The sequence below is a fragment of the Anabrus simplex genome, chromosome 2 (assembly GCF_040414725.1).
Source record: "Anabrus simplex isolate iqAnaSimp1 chromosome 2, ASM4041472v1, whole genome shotgun sequence".
In the NCBI taxonomy this organism is placed as follows: Eukaryota; Metazoa; Arthropoda; class Insecta; order Orthoptera; family Tettigoniidae; genus Anabrus; species Anabrus simplex.
Genome location: NC_090266.1, coordinates 172,731,898 through 172,756,036, shown reverse-complemented (window position 1 = coordinate 172,756,036; position 24,139 = coordinate 172,731,898). Strand labels below are relative to the sequence as shown.

Genomic DNA, 24,139 nt, shown 5'->3' with positions numbered 1-24,139 from the left:
TGCTCGAACAGATAACGTCAGAGTATGAACAAGTTTGAGCTTTGCTCGAGCTTTTGTGCACGCTGCAACCCAGCGCCTTGCTCTTACTAACACCCAGAAAACCTGAGAAGGATGTGTAAGAGTATTATGCTGGACAGTACTGTTTCGTCCTCTGTTTACTGTTACTTCCGTGTCTTTTGTACAAAATAAAATTTCAACCCATAGGCCAATCTGTATATTGGAGACAGTCAAAATTTGTGTTTGTGCGATGATTTGTTACAAATGCCTCCATCAGAATAAACCAATTTTCTACTAAAATGTGTTGCTTGGGCCGTATAGCCTAAATACAGCAAAATGAAACCATTACACTTGTCGAAATAGCTACATATTTGAATGGTTATTAGATTAAAAATGTATGATATTTGTCTTCAGTTGTTGACACATTTGACAGTTGGCTCCATGGCTAAATTTTTAGCGTGTTGGCCTTTGGTCATGTGGGTCGTGGGTTTGATTCCCGGCAGGGTCGGGATTTTTAACATGATATGGTTTCTGTCTGCCTGTGTGGTGTAGTGGTTAGTGTGATTAGCTGCCAGCCCTAGAGGCCCGGGTTCGATTCCCGGCTCTGCCACGAAATTTGAAAAGTAGTACGAGGTCTGGAACGCAGTCCACTCAGCCTCAGGAGGTCAACTGAGTAGAGGTGGGTTCAATTCCCACCTCAGCCATACTGGAAGTGATTTTCCATGGTTTCCCACTTCTCCTCCAGGCAAATGCCGGGATGGTATCCAACTTAACGCCACAGCCGCTTTCTTCCCTCTTCCTTGTCTATCCCTTCCAAACTTCCCATCCCCCCACAAGGCTCCTGTTCAGCATAGCAGGTGAGGCCGCCTGGGTGAGGTACTGGTAATCCTCCCCAGTTGTATCCCCTGACCCAGAGCCTGAAGCTCCAGGACACTGCCCTTGAGGTGGTAGAGGTGGGATCCCTCGCTGAATCCGAGGGAAAAACCAACCCTGCAGGGTAAACAGATAAAGAAGAAGAAGAGATGGTGTCTTGTTTCATTTGTTTCTGATGGGCTCGAAAACTACTTGACCGATTGACCTGAAGTTTGGTAAAGGATACAGCTTGAAATATCGAGTCACTTCTGATTGTCATACAATGACTGACAGAGCAAATGCAACACCAAGAAGGAGTGGTCAGAACTTTATGCCAATTGCAGGGTAGACTGACGTCACTGAGGTATGCTCATGATGTGAAATGTGCCGCTGTGCTGCGTACGTAGCGAACGATAAATGGGACACGGCGTTGGCGAATGGCCCACTTCGTACCGTGATTTCTCAGCCGACAGTCATTGTAGAACATGTTGTCGTGTGCCACAGGACACGTGTATAGCTAAGAATGTCAGGCCGCCGTCAACGGAGGCATTTCCAGCAGACAGACGACTTTACGAGGGGTATGGTGATCAGGCTGAGAGGGGCAGGTTGGTCGCTTCGTCAAATCGCAGCCGATACCCATAGGGATGTGTCCACGGTGCAGCGCCTGTGGCGAAGATGGTTGGCGCAGGGACATGTGGCACGTGCGAGGGGTCCAGGCACAGCCCGAGTGACGTCAGCACGCGAGGATCGGCGCATCCGCCGCCAAGAGGTGGCAGCCCCGCACGCCACGTCAACCGCCATTCTTCAGCATGTGCAAGACACCCTGGCTGTTCTAATATCGACCAGAACAATTTCCCGTCGATTGGTTGAAGGAGGCCTGCACTCCCGGCGTCCGCTCAGAAGACTACCATTGACTCCACAGCATAGACGTGCACGCCTGGCATGGTGCCGGGCTAGAGCGACTTGGATGAGGGAATGGCGGAACGTCGTGTTCTCCGATGAGTCACGCTTCTGTTCTGTCAGTGATAGTCACCGCAGACAAGTGTGGCGTCGGCGTGGAGAAAGGTCAAATCCGGCAGTAACTGTGGAGCGCCCTACCGCTAGACAACGCGGCATCATGGTTTCGGGCGCTATTGCGTATGATTCCACGTCACCTCTAGTGCGTATTCAAGGCACGTTAAATGCCCACCGCTACGTGCAGCATGTGCTGTGGCCGGTGGCACTCCCGTACCTTCAGGGGCTGCCCAATGCTCTGTTTCAGCAGGATAATGCCTGCCCACACACTGCTCGCATCTCCCAACAGGCTCTACGAGGTGTACAGATGCTTCGGTGGCCAGCGTACTCTCCGGATCTCTCACCAATCGAACACGTGTGGGATCTCATTGGACACCGTTTGCAAACTCTGCCCCAGCCTCGTACGGACGACCAACTGTGGCAAATGGTTGACAGAGAATGGAGAACCATCCCTCAGGACACCATCCGCACTCTTATTGACTCTGTACCTCGACGTGTTTCTGCGTGCATCGCCGCTCGCGGTGGTCCTACATCCTACTGAGTTGATGCCGTGCGCATTGTGTAACCTGCATATCGGTTTGAAATAAACATCAATTATTCGTCCGTGCCGTCTCTGTTTTTTCCCAACTTTCATCCCTTTCGAACCACTCCTTCTTGGTGTTGCATTTGCTCTGTCAGTCAGTGTATATATTTCACGCAATCAGACAGTAATATTTATAAATGTATTTATGGTCACGATTGAGGCGATATCAATCCCTTCTTTCTCTTTCTTTCTTAACCTCGTTACCCTCTAGGGTGGGTTTCTCCCTCAGACTCAGCGAGGGATCCCACCTCTACCACCTCAAGGGCAGTGGCTTGGAGCGTGAGACATTGGGGATACAACCGGGGAGGATGACCAGTACCTTGCCCAGGCGGCCTCACTTGCTATGCTGAATAGGAGCCTTAGTGGGGGATGCGAAGATTGGAAGGGATAGACAAGGACGAGGGAAGGAAGCGGCCGTGGCATGGCCTTAAGTTAGGTACCATCCCGGCATTTGCCTGGAGGAGAAGTGGGGTACCACAGAAAACCTCTTCGAGGATGGCTGAGGTGGGAATCTAACCCACCTCTACTCAGTTGACCGCCTGAAGCTGAGTGGACCCCGTTCAAGCCCTCGTACCACTTTTCAAATTTCGTGGCAGAACTGGGACTCGAACCCAGGTCTCTGGGAGTGGCAGCTAATCACACTAACCACTACACCACAGAGGTGGATGATATCAATCCTTTCTTACTCATATACTTCTGTACGAGTAGAAAGGATAATTCTCTCCCTAGGAGGGTATTCAAACCTCCCTCCATTGAGGACAGAAAGAACACCTTGCCTCCCACACTACACAGCTGCCTTAGTTGCCCAAAGCATGATATTGTAAGAATAATATTGCCGTATTCATAATTTTGTGTCAAAAGTACGGTTGTTACAAGATACACAAGTACTGCTTTGGGAGGAAATTCTTCCGTTAATATGCGGGGAATATTACGGATACGTGCTTTGTCTGTTTCATAACATTATTATAATCTATGCCTTCTAATTTTATGGGTAGTCTTTATTTCTCATAAGATATATGTCAATGACTGAATGTAGTAATATTATGACAGCGCGCACCTTGGTTATCAATATCATACACACACCTGTATGAACTGTGCTTCACTTCATATGCTATTTGCTTATCTGCACGTTTGTGCTGCAGCCTTAGTCAGACTTCGCCATCGGGCACGTGACTGCTCAAGCTTGCTTCGAACAGCCTCGAACCTCAGCGTGTATCGGGTCAGCTCAATCCCGCTCGAACACGGGTATCGTTTGCCCATCACTACATGAAATTATACCTTTTCTTGTAGCATACATAGTTAATATAATAATCTTTAAATCACTATAACAATGATTTATTATTACACAGTATCCTCCTTATTCCTTATATTGTTTAAAAATAAATCATTTTTATAGTGATTTAAAGATTATTAGTTTAGTAGTCAATATGGAAACATGAAATTTATATTTTGTGGCATACTTAGTTGGTTGTAGGCAACCACATTCAATGATAAAATTCTTTCCAGTCAGAAATTGACTGTTAAATTATGCAGGTTTTCAAATCAGGTGCCAAGATTCTAAACGTTGAAGACAAGGTGGGGTGAAGTGTTCGTATGTTTACCATCCCCGGCAACAGCAACATGAGGTATGGGTCATACATTGAGCTTGTCTTCTTGACCAATCTCCAGATGGAACCACACTTGGAAACTTTCTTTGCTAGTACTGCAGTCTGACTATGGAAATAACTGCATCACTAAATGTGGCTGGCTACGACCAAATTTGTATGCGGCAGAAATCGGCATAGGTCCAATTTTAAAAAGCAACTTGGCATTGCACCCTCAGTGCTTATTAAAGTACAAGAGACACGTTGCACATTTATTCATGTGTCTTTCATTGTTATTGACCTAAGTGAAAACTGCCTATCACTATCTTCAGCTAGTCAGAAGATATCTTTGGTGAAAAACATAGGTGGGCCACTGTGTTTGTAAGGCATTCACATAGAGCAGAAGCCAGAAACCACTGGAAATCACCATTAAGTGAGTAAATAATATTTCTCATTCAATAAGACTTGTTTTCCGAGACATACAGTATTTAAAATTACGTTGAATGAGACATAATAATAATAATAATAATAATAATAATAATAATAATAATAATAATAATAATAATAATAATAATAATAACAATAATTGTATGGCCTCAGCTACTGTGTTCAAGCATTTTAATTTCATAATATCTGGCTGCTTACTCATCAGTTTCGACGTTCTACTTTACTGTAGGCCTGCTGGATGGCAGAGTAAATCGGATCTCTCTTGGGCCAGTAATTTTTCATGATATAGCTCTGAAATTATTCTTATGTAGGCTGAGTGGATCTCGAACCAGGTCTCAGATCTAGATGAAAATCCTTGACATGGCTGGAAATCTAACCCAGTACCTTACTGGGTAAAAGCCTGACTCACTAACCCCAGACCACAATGCCAGCTAAAATATGTCACATATCCTAAAATCTTATTCTACACATAGGTTCCATTACACTTTGCACAGGTTGACTGATTATGAGTGAATTTTTCATTGATAGGAAGATCTTCACTAGTATGAAACTTATATGGTACTCCTCATCATAAATGATCACTACAACGTGCTAGGTTTTTGTCTACCAACTTGTGTTTGTTATTTACTATTGAGCAAGTGGTCCTCATCACTTAAACAAACACTAAATTACCAAATTCAACATGAGAGACTAAAGAGGGTTCTATATGTAAAATTGTTACCCCAGATAAATCTGTAAAGACTTACTTAAAAGAAATATCTTAGGAGGTGATACATTTTGCATGCACTGCATAACTGATTAAACTACTTGTGACAAAAGCTGTGGGATAAATATGAGGCATTGCTGAGGGAGTAAATTTACCATCCATAAAGCTAATAATAACTTGGATAGAACGCACGTTAAGTTAAATACAATGACAAGTCAGCATGAGAAATGGGAGCGACAGAAAGCAGAGACAAGTACATGATAAATCTGGGAAACAGAAACAAGCTGATGTCTATGTTGTATGGGTAATTTAGTGTTTACTTCAGTGATGAGGACTCATACTCTTCCTAATGACCCTCAAAATAGTTTCCCACAGCATAATAAACAACACACTGTCAACAACATGAGAGGTGCCGAATACCATCTGCTTCATCATGTAAGAATTGGGTCATCTGTTGTCACACTGCATTTGCAATGTCCTTTCGTGTCTCAAAGAATCTACCAGATAATGCTTCCTTCACTTTGGATGACAGGTTGAAATCACAAGGAGAAAAGTCTGGAGAGTATGGTAGGTGTTATAACATTTCCCGTCTGCAGCAATCCTGTAGCCGCTGTGCACACTCTGCTGTACATCATCTTACATTGTAGTGGAGTTGATTGAATTGTCCAGAAGATCAGGATATTTCTTCCTAATTGCATGAGGTACCTATCTCAGAACGAAGTTCCTGCAGTAGGCTGCTGTCACTGCTGTGCCATGTGGAACAAAGTGGTACACAATCATCCCTCTAATGTCCAACCCGTTGGCTAAATGGTCAGCGTACTGGCCTTCAGTTCAGAGGGTCCCGGGTTTGATTCCCGGCTGGGTCGGGATTTTAACCTTCATTGGTTATTTCGAGTAGCCCGGGAGCTGGGTGTTTGTGCTGTCCCCAACATCCCTGCAACTCACACACCACACATAACACTATCCTCCACCACAATAACACGCAGTTACCTACACATAGCACATGCCACCCACCCTCAATGGAAGGTCTGCCTTACAAGGGCTGCACTTTGCTAGAAATTGCCACACGAAATTATTATTATCCCTCTAACAACGTATGTAGGAGAAGGACTTTGATGACTCTTCTGCCTTCATGGTTATCCTGAATGTCACCACTCTGCTAACTGATATCTGAACACTGAGTCATATGCTCTGGCCCAAAATTCATCAATAGCATTAATTCTTAAAAGAAAGTGGTTGCTTTCCTTATGACAGCATGCTGGGTGGTCACTGCATATAGCATATCGTGTCTAATTCTGAACATATGTGTATACACATGGCATCCACTTTGATGCAACTTTACACATGTGAAAATCATCCTGCAAAATCTTGTAGGATAGTCCATTTCTCACTCCTGCTTATTCTCTCTAACTCAAGTAGCATCCATTTTCTCTCTATTTCCATCAGGCAGTCAGTTACTTCATGTGCAGCACATGTCTGTATACTCATTGGTTGTCTTGCTCGTTGCTGGTTACTTGTTGTTTTGTCTCCTTGCTATAATGCTGCTATCCACTTCAGGACAGTTTGGTATGCAAGAGCATTATTCCTGACAGCATCTACCACAGGCCCTCCTAAACGCCCAAAATCTCACGTGTGCAAACAGTGGTGCAGAGTTCCTGTGCACAGTGCATCGGTCCCGCTCACCTCAGTTCAGACCAACGCTTTGTCTCTGGGCTACTCGGCTAAGCTCGGCTCAACTTGGCTCAACTCAGCTCAGATTTGGAGCGCTAGGGAGCAAGTGAGGAAGAGGGAGACAGGGGGAGTGAGTGAGACAGGCGTGGGGAAAGAGTGAGACAGCGCTATTGCTCCAAATCGAGGAGTGGGGGTCTGAACTCTGGTCAACCAAGCGAAGTCGTCTTTTGCACCGTGCACAGTGCATGCACCCTGAGAGGCCCTGATCTACCAACTCTCTGTGACACTGCCTGGCATTTTTCTCCTGGAGAACAGAAGAACACTCTTCAAGTTAGGTCACATTTACTCTGCACTGCAGATGACACAAAACTGATTTAACATTGCTTTGTGTGCATTAATCATAAATGACAGAGCCATGTAGTGATTTGGAAACATGCTAGGTTGGCTCCCGACATATGTCATCTAGTAATAAAAGAGCATAACTTCAAAAATACATTTTTTACCATGACTCAAGCCACAACCCTCTTGTATATATTATACATTTATAGGATATGCCTGAACAATTTTGTGTTGGCACTCCCGTGAGTGAGATTGAGATGAAGTAATGGTGCAGTGATGGTTATTAATCTTGTGTCTTAAAACATATTTTTTAAAATTTAAACTTAACTAGTACAGGGAAAGGTACATCATTACACTTTTGCGTGCACATTTCTTGGGAGAATGGTTTGACCTTCAGGAAAAACACTGAGAATGATATAGTGCCTGGTGCACGCAACAGGAGACCATTGGTTAACATTCACGAACAAAAGTAAGAGGACATCAGTGAAAGGGTTGCCTGTTGTCCTTTGAGACAAGCGGTGAATTGTGTGCTCAGAAAATCCTACAAACCAATGTGAGACGGACAAGAGGGTAAATATGTCTTCCTACACAATGAATATGACCATCCATAACCATTTCAGGCTATGATGCATTAGTCGGGCTCACTTACACCACCTCCTCTCACACAGGATTGCTGAGCACAAGACCAACATTAGCAAACATTATGTAAGACATCCAGCAGCATCAGAATGAAAGCCTGTAGTAATAATGAACACAGTGGACATTTATCTGACTGCCAGTGGTTATACTTTGTCATTTATGTACCATAACACTGCTGCGAGGGGTATAGCAACAAGAATGTAGAGATGCAGTGCTCTTTTTAGGTAAGAAGAAAGGTACCACTACTCACCCAATATCCTTCATTTACTGAATCTCCCTTTATTCATATCTCCAGATGTACCATCTTCTTCTCTTCCAAAGGTACTGATTTTACTACTGCCCCACTCAGAAGAAATTTTACTACCACCTGTTTTTCTAGTCCTAAACTTGTAAAATCTTGGCACATTTTACACTCTTGCATATTATTTTTCATTAAGCCTCTCATTTCTCTGGAAGAAGTCATTTTTCTGAGTCTATGTCCAACAATCAGGCCCATCCTGGACAGAACTGTTTCCTTCTTGAACTGCAGTAAATCTATCAGTATTTGCGATGTTTTCTTCACATTTACTTGGTTCACTGTTCACACATTCAGGAGATACTTCAAAAAAATTGTCATGCTTTCTTTTATTGCTTACTGGTACAATATAATTAGGTACTTAATTTATTCATTTCACTTCTCTAACTTATGAACCACATGGACTCTTCACTCCTACTAAATAACTACGAACTTGCTTGCCTCGGCAGCACAAAACAAGTGTTCATGCTTTTCAAAGTATTTAAAGACAATGAAAGCAGTTAAATTTAAACATACCGTAACCCCAGATTACCTATGACGGTTAGCTATTTACTAATTGTTTGCTGCCACATTTGTATTAGTGGCACTTGGTGCAATATGGATACCATCAGATTGTCCTTGACAAGAACAGTCTGTTTCAGTGGAGCCACCTTTGGGAGTGGAGCAGGGCATTTTCTGCCCCCCATCCAATTCTCCTCCTAGATGCTAAGTCCCCTTAAAATGTGGAGTTTGGTAGTCTTCGGAGGCTGCTAAGGCATTAAAATTGGAGAAGGTGATAGATGGTTTATATCAAGAAATGAAATTAGAAAGCGGGCATTCCTTCAGACAACACATTTCCTGATGGAGATTGTTCAGGCGATACATCTGGTGATAGAACTTTTCACATTTTGTACCATGAAATGCCTAATATACAATATGGTAATAGGATATTTATTAAGAAAATGTATTTATGAAGCAAGTTCTAATTTTGTTAGTTGTGATTATTTGTGATAGCTTTGTACATAAAACATTCCTTCAAAATATTTACTGTATTTATGAATCAAGTTCTATTTTTCTGTTTACTTGTGACTGTTATTGAAAACTCCATACATTAGACTCATTCAAATATATATTTCAGAAACAAGCTCTATTATTATTCTGTTTTTTTCCTATTTGTTTGTGAATACTGTATTGTTTATATAGGAATGTTTGCACTAATAGTTTTCCTCCTTTCACATGCCTGTGTTTGTGTTAATCATTCCCCCCAAATAATTACCCAAAGTTGACGCGCCTGGTTTGTTTGCAGAAGGGTGAGGAAACCAACACCCTATTCTACTGTATCCTAGTTGCCAAATATGTGCAAGATTATCTCTTTCTTCTTATTTAACTCCGAGCTGATGACACAAAATGGTTAGTAGGTTGAGAATGATCATTTTAGAATGGCAGTTTACAAAAACTTCAGTCATGTGTCGTACACATTATATCTATTGAAACATAACCAAAGCGGACAAAGGAACTTGATTTTAAGCCATAAGAGAACACTTCATGGGAAATGTGATAGGAAAATTCCGAATAATATCCAATTTTTTTTGTTTCATTCGAGAAAAAGGTGCCAGTACAGCATACCAATGCATACCACCACAAAAAATGTGCTGTACAGATGAGCAATAAAAAATTGCATCTCTGGAGACCTGAAATACAAGAAAGTCAACTTCGGCTACGTTCGGCTTTGTACGGTTGACTGGATGTGTTTTGCAACACGACCCTCAGCTCTCGCTCTCATTCTACCTTATCATTTCTCTCTCCTGTTCATGATTTGCACTTCCATTCAGCATCATGAAATTATAACCATAAGGCACGCTCACATGTAACACAGTGGGTCAGCTGTATGCAACAAAATTCGTGCCACTAGGCGAGTTTGCGTGCGGTTATGGGCGCGCAGCTGTGAGCTTGCATCCGGGAGATAGTGGGATCAAACCCACTGTCGGCACCTGAAGATGGTTTTCCGTGGTTTCCTATAATGTCGAATAATGGACCATTTATATTGGTATTATTTGCTTTACGTCGCACCGACACAGATAGGTCTTATGGTGATGATGGGACAGGAAAGGCCTAGGAATGGGAAAGAAGCAGCTGTGGCCTTAATTAAGGTATAGCCCCAGCATTTACCTGGTGTGAAAATGGGAAACCACGGAAAACCATCTTCAGGGCTGCCGAGAGTGGGATTCGAACCCACTATCTCCCGGATGCGAGCTCACAGCTGTGCGCCCCTAACCGCACAGCCAGCTCGCCCGGTAGGCAATGATTCAATATGACATTTCGCTCAGGGCTGCTCAGAGGTGGATACAGCAGTAGTGGGTGTAACCGAAAATTGGACGTCTACTGGGCATGGGTTTAAAGCACGTTTCTACTAGGAAAGAGGACAACAGATTAGTTGAAACTTGACAGGAGAACCCATTCTTCAATTTGGAGGAGTTCGTGCAGGCAACCTATTTTCCTGGATGTTCATACATGGTTTGTATATGATTACAAGAAGCTGGGCTCCATTGCTAAAAAGTTACTGCCAAAGAGTCTCTGCACTGAGCAGATGATCAATTCGCCTTTGCAGAAATTGAATTAAATTGTTATTAGTATCATGTGATCTTCTCTGATGAGACTTCTTTAATTTTGGTGGAGGTTGGGCTGGTTAATGTTTACAGGCAATGGTGAACCCAATATGGCAAAAGATATATATAGTCAAGTGTTCAAGCAGTGGTCACATATCTGTGTTGTGTTGGGGATGGATACCATCTGATGGGGCTGGAGTGCTTCATCGGATAGACGACCATCTTGCATTGGACCAATATATGGATATTCTTTAGAATATTATGGTTCCAAGTGTAAGAGAGCACTATCTAGATGAGGTAATACAGTTCGTGCAAGGCAACTCTCCAGTCCACATGAGCGGTCGTGTTCATGGCTGACTTTCTGAGCAGGACTCCATTGAACTGCTCAACTGGGTCTCCCAAGCTCCAGATTTGAACCCCATTTTAGACGTGTGGGCAAGGTGGAAATGTCATATAAAGAAACACTGGCCTCACCCTCCCCTGCATTCGCATGATGCTTTATGGGACAATTGTTGCACTCATGGAAGGAGATCACCCTCGACGAAGAATACTTTAGGAAGCTTGTTGAGTCAATGCAACAAGCTCTGACAAGTTGTTTAAGCCGATGGATTCTGGATGAGGTATTAAGTCATGTCTAGAAGAATTCTTTTCAGGACTAACATAATTAATTAAAAGCACAATGCAAGATTTTGCACTGAATAGAAATATAGAATATTTGGCGAATCCAACATTCTAAAATTTTTAACTAATAACACATAGAGATGTACTCGAACACTGGTTCTCACCTTGACAGGCAGATACGCTTCCTTGAAGCTAACTACCACTCAAATGAACATGCATAAAAATGTAAGCCTATCGTCTACTGTGCATGGCACATAGCATATTTGCACCTCTATGACTGTCCTTCGAGGCACCAGTGATAATTAACTACATGTTCATTGCAAGCATTCAGAGTGCAAATGCAAACACTGTTAGTATGGTGCAGTTATGCAATAGAGTAATGCAGTATTCAAAACCCAGATCTCCTGGCTGGTAACCTATGACCTTTCCCCTACACTAATATGCCATGACATTCTACACATGGAGCTACACGTGCCAAGATGTCTCTTACTTCACACATTTATTTAACCATTAAGCCCGTTTCTTGTCCATTTCATTAAATTAATTTATGTTATTCTGATATGGGAACAGTTGCATTGTGTACGGACAGTCGCATATCATCAGGAACATGTCGTTCAACAATAAGTGAACTGCATACATTTTTGTTGTAGCTGTACCGCCTGATCCGAAGATGATGATATCTGATATAAGAATTTAAAATGCTTCATGCGTCAGCTTTTGATTGTTCAACTGTACAGATCTATCAGTCAATGTATTTAGGGCTGTCACCCAGGTGACAGATTCCGTATCAACTGTTTATCTAGATTCATCTTAAATTATTTCAAAGAAGTTGGAAATTTATTGGACATCTCCCTTGGTAAATTATTCCAATCCCTAATTCTTTTTCCTATAAATGAATATTTGCCCCAATTTGTCCTCTTAAATTCCAACTTAATCTCATATTATGATCCTTCCTACTCATGCAAACTTCAGTCAAGCTTATTTGTCTACTAATGTTATTCCATGCCATCTCCCCACTGATGACTCAGAACATACCGCTTAGTTGAACTGCTTGTCTCCTTACACCCTAGTCTTTCCAGCCCAAGGTTTGCAATATCTTCATAACACTATTCTTTTGTCAGTAATCACCCAGAACAAACTACGCTTTTTTCCTTTGGATCTCATCTAGTTCTCGAGTCAAGTAATCGTGGAGAGGGTCCCGTACACAGGAATCATACCTTAACTGGAGTCTTACCAGTGATGTATCCAGCTTCTCTTTCACATTCTTATTACAACCCCTAAAAACCCTCTTAGCCATACGAAGAGATCTGCAAACTTTATTTATAACCTCATTAACCTCTTAACATGAAAGCCCGAGTATATTCGGGGTTTTATATATTTATATAAAATAAAATCCCGAGTATACTCAGGAATGTCGCTCATTGGTCGGTACCTAATTTAAAAGCCCAAATATACTCGTTTCTTGTTGTTTCTCAATATTTCCGCCAGATGTTTATGAAATTATTACTTTAGGGTCCTTTTTTGCCAACAGATGTTTCTGACTCAACCGTAGTGGATGTCGGTGACTCAGGCAGTTCGTTTTCGCGGCTTTCCAGCGATGTAGCATTGTGTGTTGATCCTTGTTTTAGGGCATTTCACACAGCCACAAACATTTGAACAGTATTGAGTGTCATGTTGTATTACTTGCCATCCATTTAGTGCTGTGTTATTTATTTTAGAACCCGTAAAAAATATCACGAGTATACTCAGGATTTTAAAGCAGGAACTTTTTGGTGGATTATATTTCATTGTTAAGTTCGAAAAATGTATTTTTATTGTTACCACTGTCATTAGTTTTCAATAAATAGCCCATTTTAACAATAAAAAATTAGGTAAAAAAGATCACAATTTTGTAAATAATTGGTATGTTAGGAGGTTAATGTGATTACCCCAATGAAGATCTTTCCTTGTAATAACACAAAGGTACTTTTACTCCCTCAATAGAGAGTACTTTTTCACAACCTGACTTTTCACCCTGCTTACCACATCACATCTCTTGAACGGGATTTAAATAAAGGGTACAGGTCTCTGCACATTGTTGTGAGGGTATTTAGGGGTTGTAGTAAGGATGTAAAGGAGAGGGCATACAAGTCTCTGGTAAGACCCAACTAGAGTATAGTTCCAGTGTATGGGACCCTCACCAGGATTACTTGATTCAAAAAATGGAAAAATCCAAAGGAAAGCAGCTCAATTCGTTTCGGGTGATTTCCGACAAGAGAGTAGCGTTAAAAAAACTATTGCAAAGTTTGGGCTCGGAAGACTTGGGAGACTTGTTCCGAACTGTCAGTGGAGAGACGGTGTGGAATGAAATTAGCAGATGGATAACTTGACTGGTGTTTACAAAGGTAGGAAAGATCACAATATGAAGATAAAGCTGAAATTCAAGAGGACAAACTGGGGCAAATATTCATTTATAGGTACAAGAGTTAGGGATTGGTATAACTTACCAAAGGAGATGTTCAATAAATTTCCAATATCTTTACAATCATTTAAGAAAAGGCTAAGAAAAACAACAGATAGGGAATCTGCCACCTAGGCCTGAGCGACTGCTCTAAATGCAGATCAGGATTGATTGATTGATTGATTGATTGATTGATTGATTGATTGATTGATTGATTGATTGATTGATTGATTGATTGATTGATTGATTGATTGATTGATTGATTGATTGATTGATTGATTGATTGATTGATTGATTGATTGATTGATTGATTGATTGATTGATTGATTGATACCAACATATTATTGTCTGCTCTCCATTTCACATCTCTGTCGAGGTCCTTTTGCAGTAACTCAAAATCCTGTAACTAATTTATCAATCTATTCAGAATAACACCATCTGAAAGCCCTATCTATAATTTCAGTTCTTTATTCATATCATAAGTAACTTTGTAACCTTACAATCTGATAATAAGTAATGTTGTCCTACAAAGTTAATATTATTGTACTTTGTTCTCAGACTACATACTTGGCCACATCGTTAGAGCTGTCCAAGAAGTTTGTTTTCTCTCCAGCTGAGGGCTTTCCAAGAAAAGACTAACTGGGTAGCATTGACATCATTCATATAAAGTTGACATCATTTAAGGCTGAAAATGGCTGATCGCAGAGTATGTTGGCAACCTGTATATAATGTACATAATGCAACAACATGGTCCAACCCTTACAAAAATGTAAAATTAGTTCAGTGAATTTAGAGACTGCTTTGCTGGCGAGATGTAGTGTTTACAGTGCACTATGTCTTCTGGTATGGGCTATACCAAATTTGTTACTTTCATTGACCTGTCTCAGTCTCATCCTTGGCTTCGACAATATGAAAGTGACTGAAGTATGAGTGATGCTAAGAATACCATTCCTTATGCAGCCAGTCCCTGTTATGAATGGTGTGAAAATATCGCTCATAGGGTCGGTTGGTGCATGCATTTCAGTGGGCTTGGCAGACTGATATGTAATAGCAACGGCTGACTCGGTGAGGAAAGCAACGGGAAACTACCTCACTCCTCATTTCCCTAGTACGCCTCTTCAGTGACGCCTAGGCTATTTATGACAGCTGTTCGCGGAACTGCAGAGGATCAAACCAGCCTTCGGGCTGACTACCCAACATACACAGTATCTTCATAATGATAAAATTCTTTTTTTAATGATTCTTCAACTGCTATAGTCTGTATGAAGTGCCAAGATGTCCAGATTTTGCTTTGAAGGAGAGTTCTTTGCTGTGCTAGTAAATACACCAACATGGGACTCTTTCATTCAAGATTTCTCTTTCGCTGGTATTTGATCCAACTATCTTATCCATAGGAGTACCATTTATCTTAATCACTAGTACTCTTCAGCCTACTGTAGGTAAGTTATATCAAGAAGTGAGCACACTGAATGAAAACTTTGTACGTGTATTAATAAAATGGTGAAACGAGTTTTCATGTGAAGTTTCTTACTAACCTTCAAATCCCAGCAGTGAGGCTGAACTGGCCACAGTGCCCATGCAGTTGTGAGCTTCACAAGTGTATGTGCCAAGGCAACATGTGCCATCTTGCCCAGATATAATTCGATGAATATCACCAGGTTTTAGTTCTTCTCCATCTTTATACCACTTAAGAACTGGCTGGGGTACGCCAATTACCTGTAACATTGAAGACAATCAAGAAGTCATATATATTTTTTACTGAATTATGATAGACTCATACATAGGGTGGCCAACAGTCCCGTATTGTACGGGACGTCCCATATTTGAGGTGAAAATTTTGTGTCTGATATTATGAACTGTTGTCCTGTAAAAACGAGCGTTTGTCTCTAAATATTTTAAAATTCGTATTTAATTTGAGCGCCACTGAAGTTCAAAGTAGCTCCATTACTTTTTCTCTCTTTGGAGCCTCAGAAGAAGAGGAATCCTGTGATGCCTCGCCATTTGCTGGTAAAGCTGAGCATGCTGGGTTATATACCTCATCTTCTGCTTCGAACTTCCAAAGGTCTTCCATTCCAATTTCCAATGTGATTGTTCATGCTGTTTGAGACTAAATCTATGTAAATTGTGAAGTTATCAAAGTTCATTGAAGACATCAGTGTTAAGATGTCAGATCCATTGTACTGTATGTACTGTTAAAAGGGTGTAAGTTAGTTTCTTTTATGAATTCCAATAATTATCTTATTCTGTTAATGAAACTAATTATAATCTCATTGAAATTGGTAACTAACGTTTGATTTTCAAGTATTTATGAACTGTCCCTTATTTTTGTGAAAAATCCTCTATTTTTAGGTATATGTTCCTTATTTCTTATAACAAAAAGTGGCAACCCTACTCATACATCACATGAATCTTACCTTCATTCTGCAAACTACTTGCAATTTACTTGATAAAAAGGGAAATTAAGTTGATTGTTTTGATAAACCTCACTTAATGGTTGTACAAGTAATGGAAAGGAGCAAACAAGCCACAATATATAAAGACAGGAACTTGGATAGCAATATCAATTAGAATGAATACAATGTGGGAAAAGGGAACATCAGAAAAGTGGAAGTAGGATAAACAAGGAAAGCAGAGAATGGACAAAGTCAATCTCCTTATCGTAATATACTGCTGTCTTTAGACAAACAGGCTCTCTCCTTGATAATCCCAGCTTTTTCTCTCCATTTTTTCTCAACCCTTATGAAGTAGTTTCTGTTTCCCTGCTTTATTAATAGACAGGCATCAACACCTGCGAGGATCACCTTGATGTGAAAAGTGTAGGGTTAAAAAGTAGTTGGAAAAATACAGGAAAATGAGAGAGGCCAAATGACAAAGGCAAATATTGGGTAGTAAAATATTCAGTGAGTGAGATGGCTGTGCGGTTTGGGCTGTGTAGCTGCGAGCTTGCATTCAGGAGATGCTAGATTCGAATCCCACCATTGGCAGTCAGATGGTTTTCTATGGTTTCCCATTTTCACACCAGGCAAATTATGGGGCTATACCTCAGTTAAGGCCAAGGCCACTACTATCCCAATCCGATCACTTTCCTGTCATTTTGTTGCCAAAACCAAATAGATGATACAGGCTTTGGTTGCTACAGGCTGCTAAGTAAACCTGTGTCCCCATCCCAAGATGGTGCAGCTACTTTTAAGGCACACTCTAATGGCAGTGAGTTATTTGCACCATTCTAACCACATACCAGCCCTCCTACCAGTCTTAAATTTCTGGTAGTACTGGGAATCAAACCCGAGCCTTCAAGGATGGCAGCTAATAGTGCTAATCATTACACTACAGAGGTGGACTACATCATACAACTTCTACAGAGTTATACATAGAGAGGAATGCACATTAGAATAAAAACATCTCTGTGAGAATGGAAATCCATGAAGATGTGAAGATAACTTTTGTCCTTTAGTGCTTTCACATTTGCCCTTGCCTCTTCTTACACCGACGTGACATTTCTTTTAGCTTTTATTCTTTGTTCCTTTCTATTGTTATCTTGACTAGTTCAGCTCCTCTTCTCTTTCTGTATTTGCCCTGTGTTACAAATCTTCTGTGGTTTGTCTGCTAGTGATTTAATGATGCACTAACACATCAAAGATTTTCAGAGATGCCCAGGTGCTGGAATTTTCTCCTGCAGAGTTCATTTACATGCCAATAAATGTACCAACATGAGGCTGACGTATTTGAGCACCTTCAAATACCATCAGACTGAGCTAGAATCGAACCTGCAAGTTGGGGTCAGAAGGCCACTGCCTCAGCCGTCGGTAGCCTGGCCCTAACAGATATACCTATATTCTTTACAGATAAGTTACACAACAAAACGTCATTTGAATTTTCATTTTTATAAAACACAATTAAATGTTCGAACAGTGTCAAAAATTGGGAATAACTGCCTATCCAATCATCTAGTTTGGCTTACCTCTGAGTTTGAGAGCTTAAGTATTGTGCGTGCCCTCCATAAGCATTTATCATAGTCTGACGGCTATGCATCATACTCAGTACAAGTCTATGGAGGTCACAGGGTTCACATTCTTCAATGAGAGCGAATGAGAGTTCCTGGAGAATCTGTGGTGCAACAGGATGACCACCAAGAGGTCCATCAAGCATGTTCCACACGTGCTCAATGGGATTCAGGTTGGGAGTCACCACTGGCCATTCTATCACTCGAATGTGAAGTCTTCTCAAGACATCCCTGGCATCATCCGTTACATGCATGAAAAATAACTCAAGGACAACACTGTATGCTGATATAGATGTTGATTCCCATAGGGAACCTGAAATATTTGTCCCCAATGAGTAAATTTATGGTACCAATATAAATGGTCCATTATTGGACATTATACATTTTCCAGCTAACTCATTCCTGGTTGCCAGTGTTTCGCCCCCATGTGCTAAGTTGGGCTCATCAGTTGGTACCTAACACACCCACCAAGACGCATGGCTAGTGCATACCGTGGTACCTCCACCTCAGAGTCCAACAAGATCTGGTTGATGTACAGTACTCCCTGGTGTTAAGGCAGCCATGGACAATGACAAAAGATGTACGGCTGTCAACACTAACACCACCCCATACATCAAAAACCCTTGTCTGAATCTGTCCACTCGCTGGCAAGTAATGCTCAACAGAACCTCTCCATATTCATACGTTGCTACGGGCAAACAGAAGGTGAGCTACTAGATGTTGCCATATTAAGTTAGGTACTCAAACAGGTCATCTGGGTTGTAAGTTCCTTTTACACAACCTGTTCCTTACAATCTGATCGGATACTGTGACTCCTGTTGCCCTTGTAATGTCTTGTGACAGTACTCTAGCACTGATGGTATGGCGATGCAACACAGAAATTACCAGATATCAGTCGTCTGTTTGGGTTGTGATGCGTCAACGACCTTGTCCTGCCTACTGATGAACTGATCTGTCTCGTATACATTCCATAACCAATAAAGGAAAGATGGGAAGACATTGAAATCCTCAGTGATATGATGTAAAATCCACCCTCCCTGGATCAAAGTGACTGCTCTTGTGACTTGTATGGAATTAAGATGTCTCATTGTGTGTGCTTGAAGGTAGTCAACTCTGAAAAAACAACTTCAGTCTGTTTACCTTGTTATTACACACTGACACATGGGTATTCACTTTGTTTTCAGGGGCCTCCTAGCACTGCACTGCAGGACTAAGACTATAGAGACAGTATGACACAGATGTTTCCTGCTTTGAATATACAAGGTCTCAGTCTCAGTCTAAGTTTTAAGGCCACTGGCACTAATTTGGTCAAAAATACTGTAACACGTCAGATGTTCAAAAACATGTTCCACTGATTATTTTGGAAGCTCAAATCTATTAACATTCACAGTCAAAATATGAGGAAGAAATAAATAGACACTACACCTAAAAAACAGCAGTAAATTCGTGAAATATGATACATTCAGATATGTTTACCAACTTACCTCTCTTTGCCATATGAATCAATTACAGATTTCTCTTAATATTAAAAATTTCTGCCCTGAATATAATATTATTACAAATGACCAATTTCATAATCAGTTCTGTATTGACTTGAGAGTGTTTTAAAATTGAAATATTTCTTATAAGAAATTATTTTATTTGGTCCACCTTTTCAAACATATAATGTTTCCTTTCCACCAGCTCCCCTCCCTTCTCCTTAACCATTGTTACCCCTTGATAGCGGTAGCTCTCAGCAGCCATCTGATAGCATTCATTCTAATGTCAGCGCGGTCTCTTGACAGAGTCCATTTGGCAAGGCTTTTGTCATATACCCAACTTGTTTTCTTCTTAGTGTCTCAATATCTTCTTATACATTTCTTCAACATACACATTTTGCTTTTGCTGTTTAGACATACATACATACATACATACATACATACATACATACATACATACATACATACATACATACTGTTATGCCTTTCAGCATTCAGTCTGCAAGACTCTGTGAATTTACTAAACGTCTCCACAAGTCGCAACTAGTGCTGTGGCCTCATTAATTCTCTACCTCTTATCTCTAAATCATTAGAAACTGAGTCTAACCATCATCGTCTCGGTCTCCCTCTACTTCTCTTACCCTCTATAACAGTCCATTATTCTCCTAGGTAACCTAGCGTCTTTCATTCGTCTCACATGACCCCACCACCGAAGATGGTTTATGCGTACAACTTCATCCACCGAGTTCATTCCTAACTTAGCCTTTATATCCTCATTCCGAGTACCCTCCTGCCATTGTTCCCACCTGTTTGTACCAGCAATCATTCTCGCTACTTTCATGTCTGTTACTTCTAACTTATGAATAAGATATCCTGAGTCCACCCAGCTTTCGCTCCTGTAAAGCAAAGTTGGTCTGAAAACAGACCAATGTAAAGATAGTTTCATCCGGGAGCTGACTTCCTTCTTACAGAATACTGTTGATCAGAACTGCAAGCTCACTGCATTAGCTTTATTATACCTTGATTCAATCTCACTTACTATGTTACTATCCTGGGAGAACACACACCCTTTATCAAATCCCAGAAGAAATTAATGTTCAATTTGCTACTGTCAGATACAAGTTTCAACATTCTGCTTTGACGTACCTTTACAACAAGGAAGTACTCTGGCATTAAATATGCTTTAATCATAACAATGTTTAAGAGAGGTTTCCTGGCCCATTTGTCCACATTTAAAACATCTGTTTTGTTTATTCACAACATTTAAGACTATTTCCACATCCGTACCACTTGCTACTGTTTTCACAATTAAGAAGAAATATTTTAGACAAAAGCTTTACATCGCACCGACACAGATGAGTCTTATGGCATTTAGAAAAAAGAAGGACACTGCATGTTGGTTTTAAAAAATTTAAGTACCTATGTTTATTATTTTTCGTCATCGCATTTTATTCTGTCTTATGTGACCATCTATTTTTTTTAAGATATTAATTTTTAAGATGTCTATCACAATATTTAGTAGATGAGGATGATCTGAAGTAAGTTGAAACAGAACTACATATAGGATGATCCAAAGTGAGTTGAAACAGAACTACATATAGGATGATCCAATGTGAGTTGAAATAGGACTACATATAGGATGATCCAAAGTGAGTTGAAACAGAACTACATATAGGATGATCCAAAGTGAGTTGAAACAGGAGTACATATAGGATGATCTGAAGTAAGTTGAAACAGAACTACATATAGGATGATCCAATGTGAGTTGAAATAGGACTACATATAGGATGATCTGAAGTAAGTTGAAACAGAACTACATATAGGATGATCTGAAGTAAGTTGAAACAGAACTACATATAGGATGATCCAATGTGAGTTGAAACAGAACTACATATAGGATGATCCAATGTGAGTTGAAATAGGACTACATATAGGATGATCTGAAGTAAGTTGAAACAGGAGTACATACAGGATGATCCAAAGTGAGTTGAAACAGAACTACATATAGGATGATCCAAAGTGAGTTGAAATAGGAGTACATATAGGATGATCCAAAGTGAGTTCAAATAGGAGTACATATAGGATGATCCAAAGTGAGTTGAAATAGGAGTACATATAGGATGATCCAAAGTGAGTTGAAATAGGAGTACATATAGGATGATCCAAAGTGAGTTGAAATAGGAGTACATATAGGATGATCCAAAGTAAGTTGAAACAGAACTACATATAGGATGATCCAAAGTGAGTTGAAATAGGAGTACATATAGGATGATCCAAAGTGAGTTGAAATAGGAGTACATATAGGATGATCCAAAGTGAGTTGAAATAGGAGTACATATAGGATGATCCAAAGTGAGTTGAAATAGGAGTACATATAGGATGATCCAAAGTGAGTTGAAATAGGAGTACATATAGGATGATCCAAAGTAAGTTGAAACAGAACTACATATAGGATGATCCAAAGTGAGTTGAAATAGGAGTACATATAGGATGATCCAAAGTGAGTTGAAATAGGACTACATATAGGATGATCTGAAGTAAGTTGAAACAGAACTACATATAGGATGATCCAATGTGAGTTGAAACAGGAGTACATATAGGATGATCCAAAGTGAGTTGAAATAGGAGTACATATAGGATGATCCAAAGTAAGTTGAAACAGAACTACATATAGGATGATCCAAAGTGAGTTGAAATAGGAGTACATATAGGATGATCCAAAGTGAGTTGAAATAGGACTACATATAGGATGATCTGAAGTAAGTTGAAACAGGAGTACATACAGGATGATCCAAAGTGAGTTGAAACAGAACTACATATAGGATGATCCAAAGTGAGTTGAAATAGGAGTACATATAGGATGATCCAAAGTGAGTTCAAATAGGAGTACATATAGGATGATCCAAAGTGAGTTGAAATAGGAGTACATATAGGATGATCCAAAGTGAGTTGAAATAGGAGTACATATAGGATGATCCAAAGTGAGTTGAAATAGGAGTACATATAGGATGATCCAAAGTAAGTTGAAACAGAACTACATATAGGATGATCCAAAGTGAGTTGAAATAGGAGTACATATAGGATGATCCAAAGTGAGTTGAAATAGGAGTACATATAGGATGATCCAAAGTGAGTTGAAATAGGAGTACATATAGGATGATCCAAAGTGAGTTGAAATAGGAGTACATATAGGATGATCCAAAGTGAGTTCAAATAGGAGTACATATAGGATGATCCAAAGTGAGTTGAAATAGGAGTACATATAGGATGATCCAAAGTGAGTTGAAATAGGAGTACATATAGGATGATCCAAAGTGAGTTGAAATAGGAGTACATATAGGATGATCTGAAGTAAGTTGAAACAGAACTACATATAGGATGATCCAATGTGAGTTGAAACAGGAGTACATATAGGATGATCCAAAGTGAGTTGAAATAGGAGTACATATAGGATGATCCAAAGTAAGTTGAAACAGAACTACATATAGGATGATCCAAAGTGAGTTGAAATAGGAGTACATATAGGATGATCCAAAGTGAGTTGAAATAGGACTACATATAGGATGATCTGAAGTAAGTTGAAACAGAACTACATATAGGATGATCCAAAGTGAGTTGAAATAGGAGTACATATAGGATGATCCAAAGTGAGTTGAAATAGGAGTACATATAGGATGATCCAAAGTGAGTTGAAATAGGAGTACATATAGGATGATCCAAAGTAAGTTGAAACAGAACTACATATAGGATGATCCAAAGTGAGTTGAAATAGGAGTACATATAGGATGATCCAAAGTGAGTTGAAATAGGACTACATATAGGATGATCTGAAGTAAGTTGAAACAGAACTACATATAGGATGATCCAAAGTGAGTTGAAATAGGAGTACATATAGGATGATCCAAAGTGAGTTGAAATAGGAGTACATATAGGATGATCTGAAGTAAGTTGAAACAGAACTACATATAGGATGATCCAATGTGAGTTGAAACAGGAGTACATATAGGATGATCCAATGTGAGTTTAACACTGCAATGGTCGTGACTCATAGTGTGACATGAATGGTTGCGCGTTCTACTATTGTAGAACACAGGTTAATTTCTTTTTACACTTGTTAAAATAACTTTATCAATTATTTTGGACATGGGTGTGTAAAATATATGATATAAAACCCATGTTATGAATTAAAACTTTTTATTTTTATAAACACATATAATTAAACAACATTACATGGTAAGTGTTTATGTAAGAGTCATATGAGCATTATTTTTACTTAATACAACTGAAAAATGTTCCAAGATATCCAACGTTTAAAAAAATGAACCTTTCTTTGTAATGCGACTTTGAGGAACAATGATTTGCTACAGAAAGTGTCTATTCGTAGCAGTCATCACATACGACTTTCTGGTGGTCTGGGCACACCCATCTCTGGCATGTTTCACAAGTCTTCCTTGTTGATTTATTGTGATGCCTGCCGCAGAGAAAACATTTTCCTACTGTACCAGCTTGCACTTGACCTTGGAGCTTCTTCAGGGATATGAAGCAAAAGTTTTCCTTTTCGTCGTATCTCTTTTGGCAAGGTTTCCATGGCAACGCAGTGTCTTATTGCTGGTTCCATCAGTTCAAATGCCAAATCCTTCAGAAATTGCCTACGACTGATATTTGCATCATTCTTGTTGGCTTTGTAAATGTTGATAGCGTTCACACCCGCAACATTCATAACATGAAAAAAGATTGTTAGCAGCTACGTGCGGGAATTCCTGGACACGCCAAAATATCTACTTATTTTATCTGAAATATCCACTCCATACTAAACATAGATGTTGCATCTGTATGTGTTGCTCCAACAGCAGACTGTATTGGCATGGGTTCTTCATCCACTTCTT

General features: G+C 40.1%; 1 protein-coding gene across 1 annotated transcript in view; it reads right to left on the bottom strand.

Annotated features, from left to right (window-relative positions):
• LOC136863475 (titin) overlaps nt 1-24,139 on the bottom strand; it is a 352,605-nt gene that overhangs the window by 11,029 nt on the left and 317,437 nt on the right. Inside the window, exon 12 of the mRNA XM_067139877.2 lies at nt 15,308-15,488. Coding sequence (XP_066995978.2) covers nt 15,308-15,488 — 181 coding nt within the window. The remainder of the gene's footprint in view (nt 1-15,307; nt 15,489-24,139) is intronic.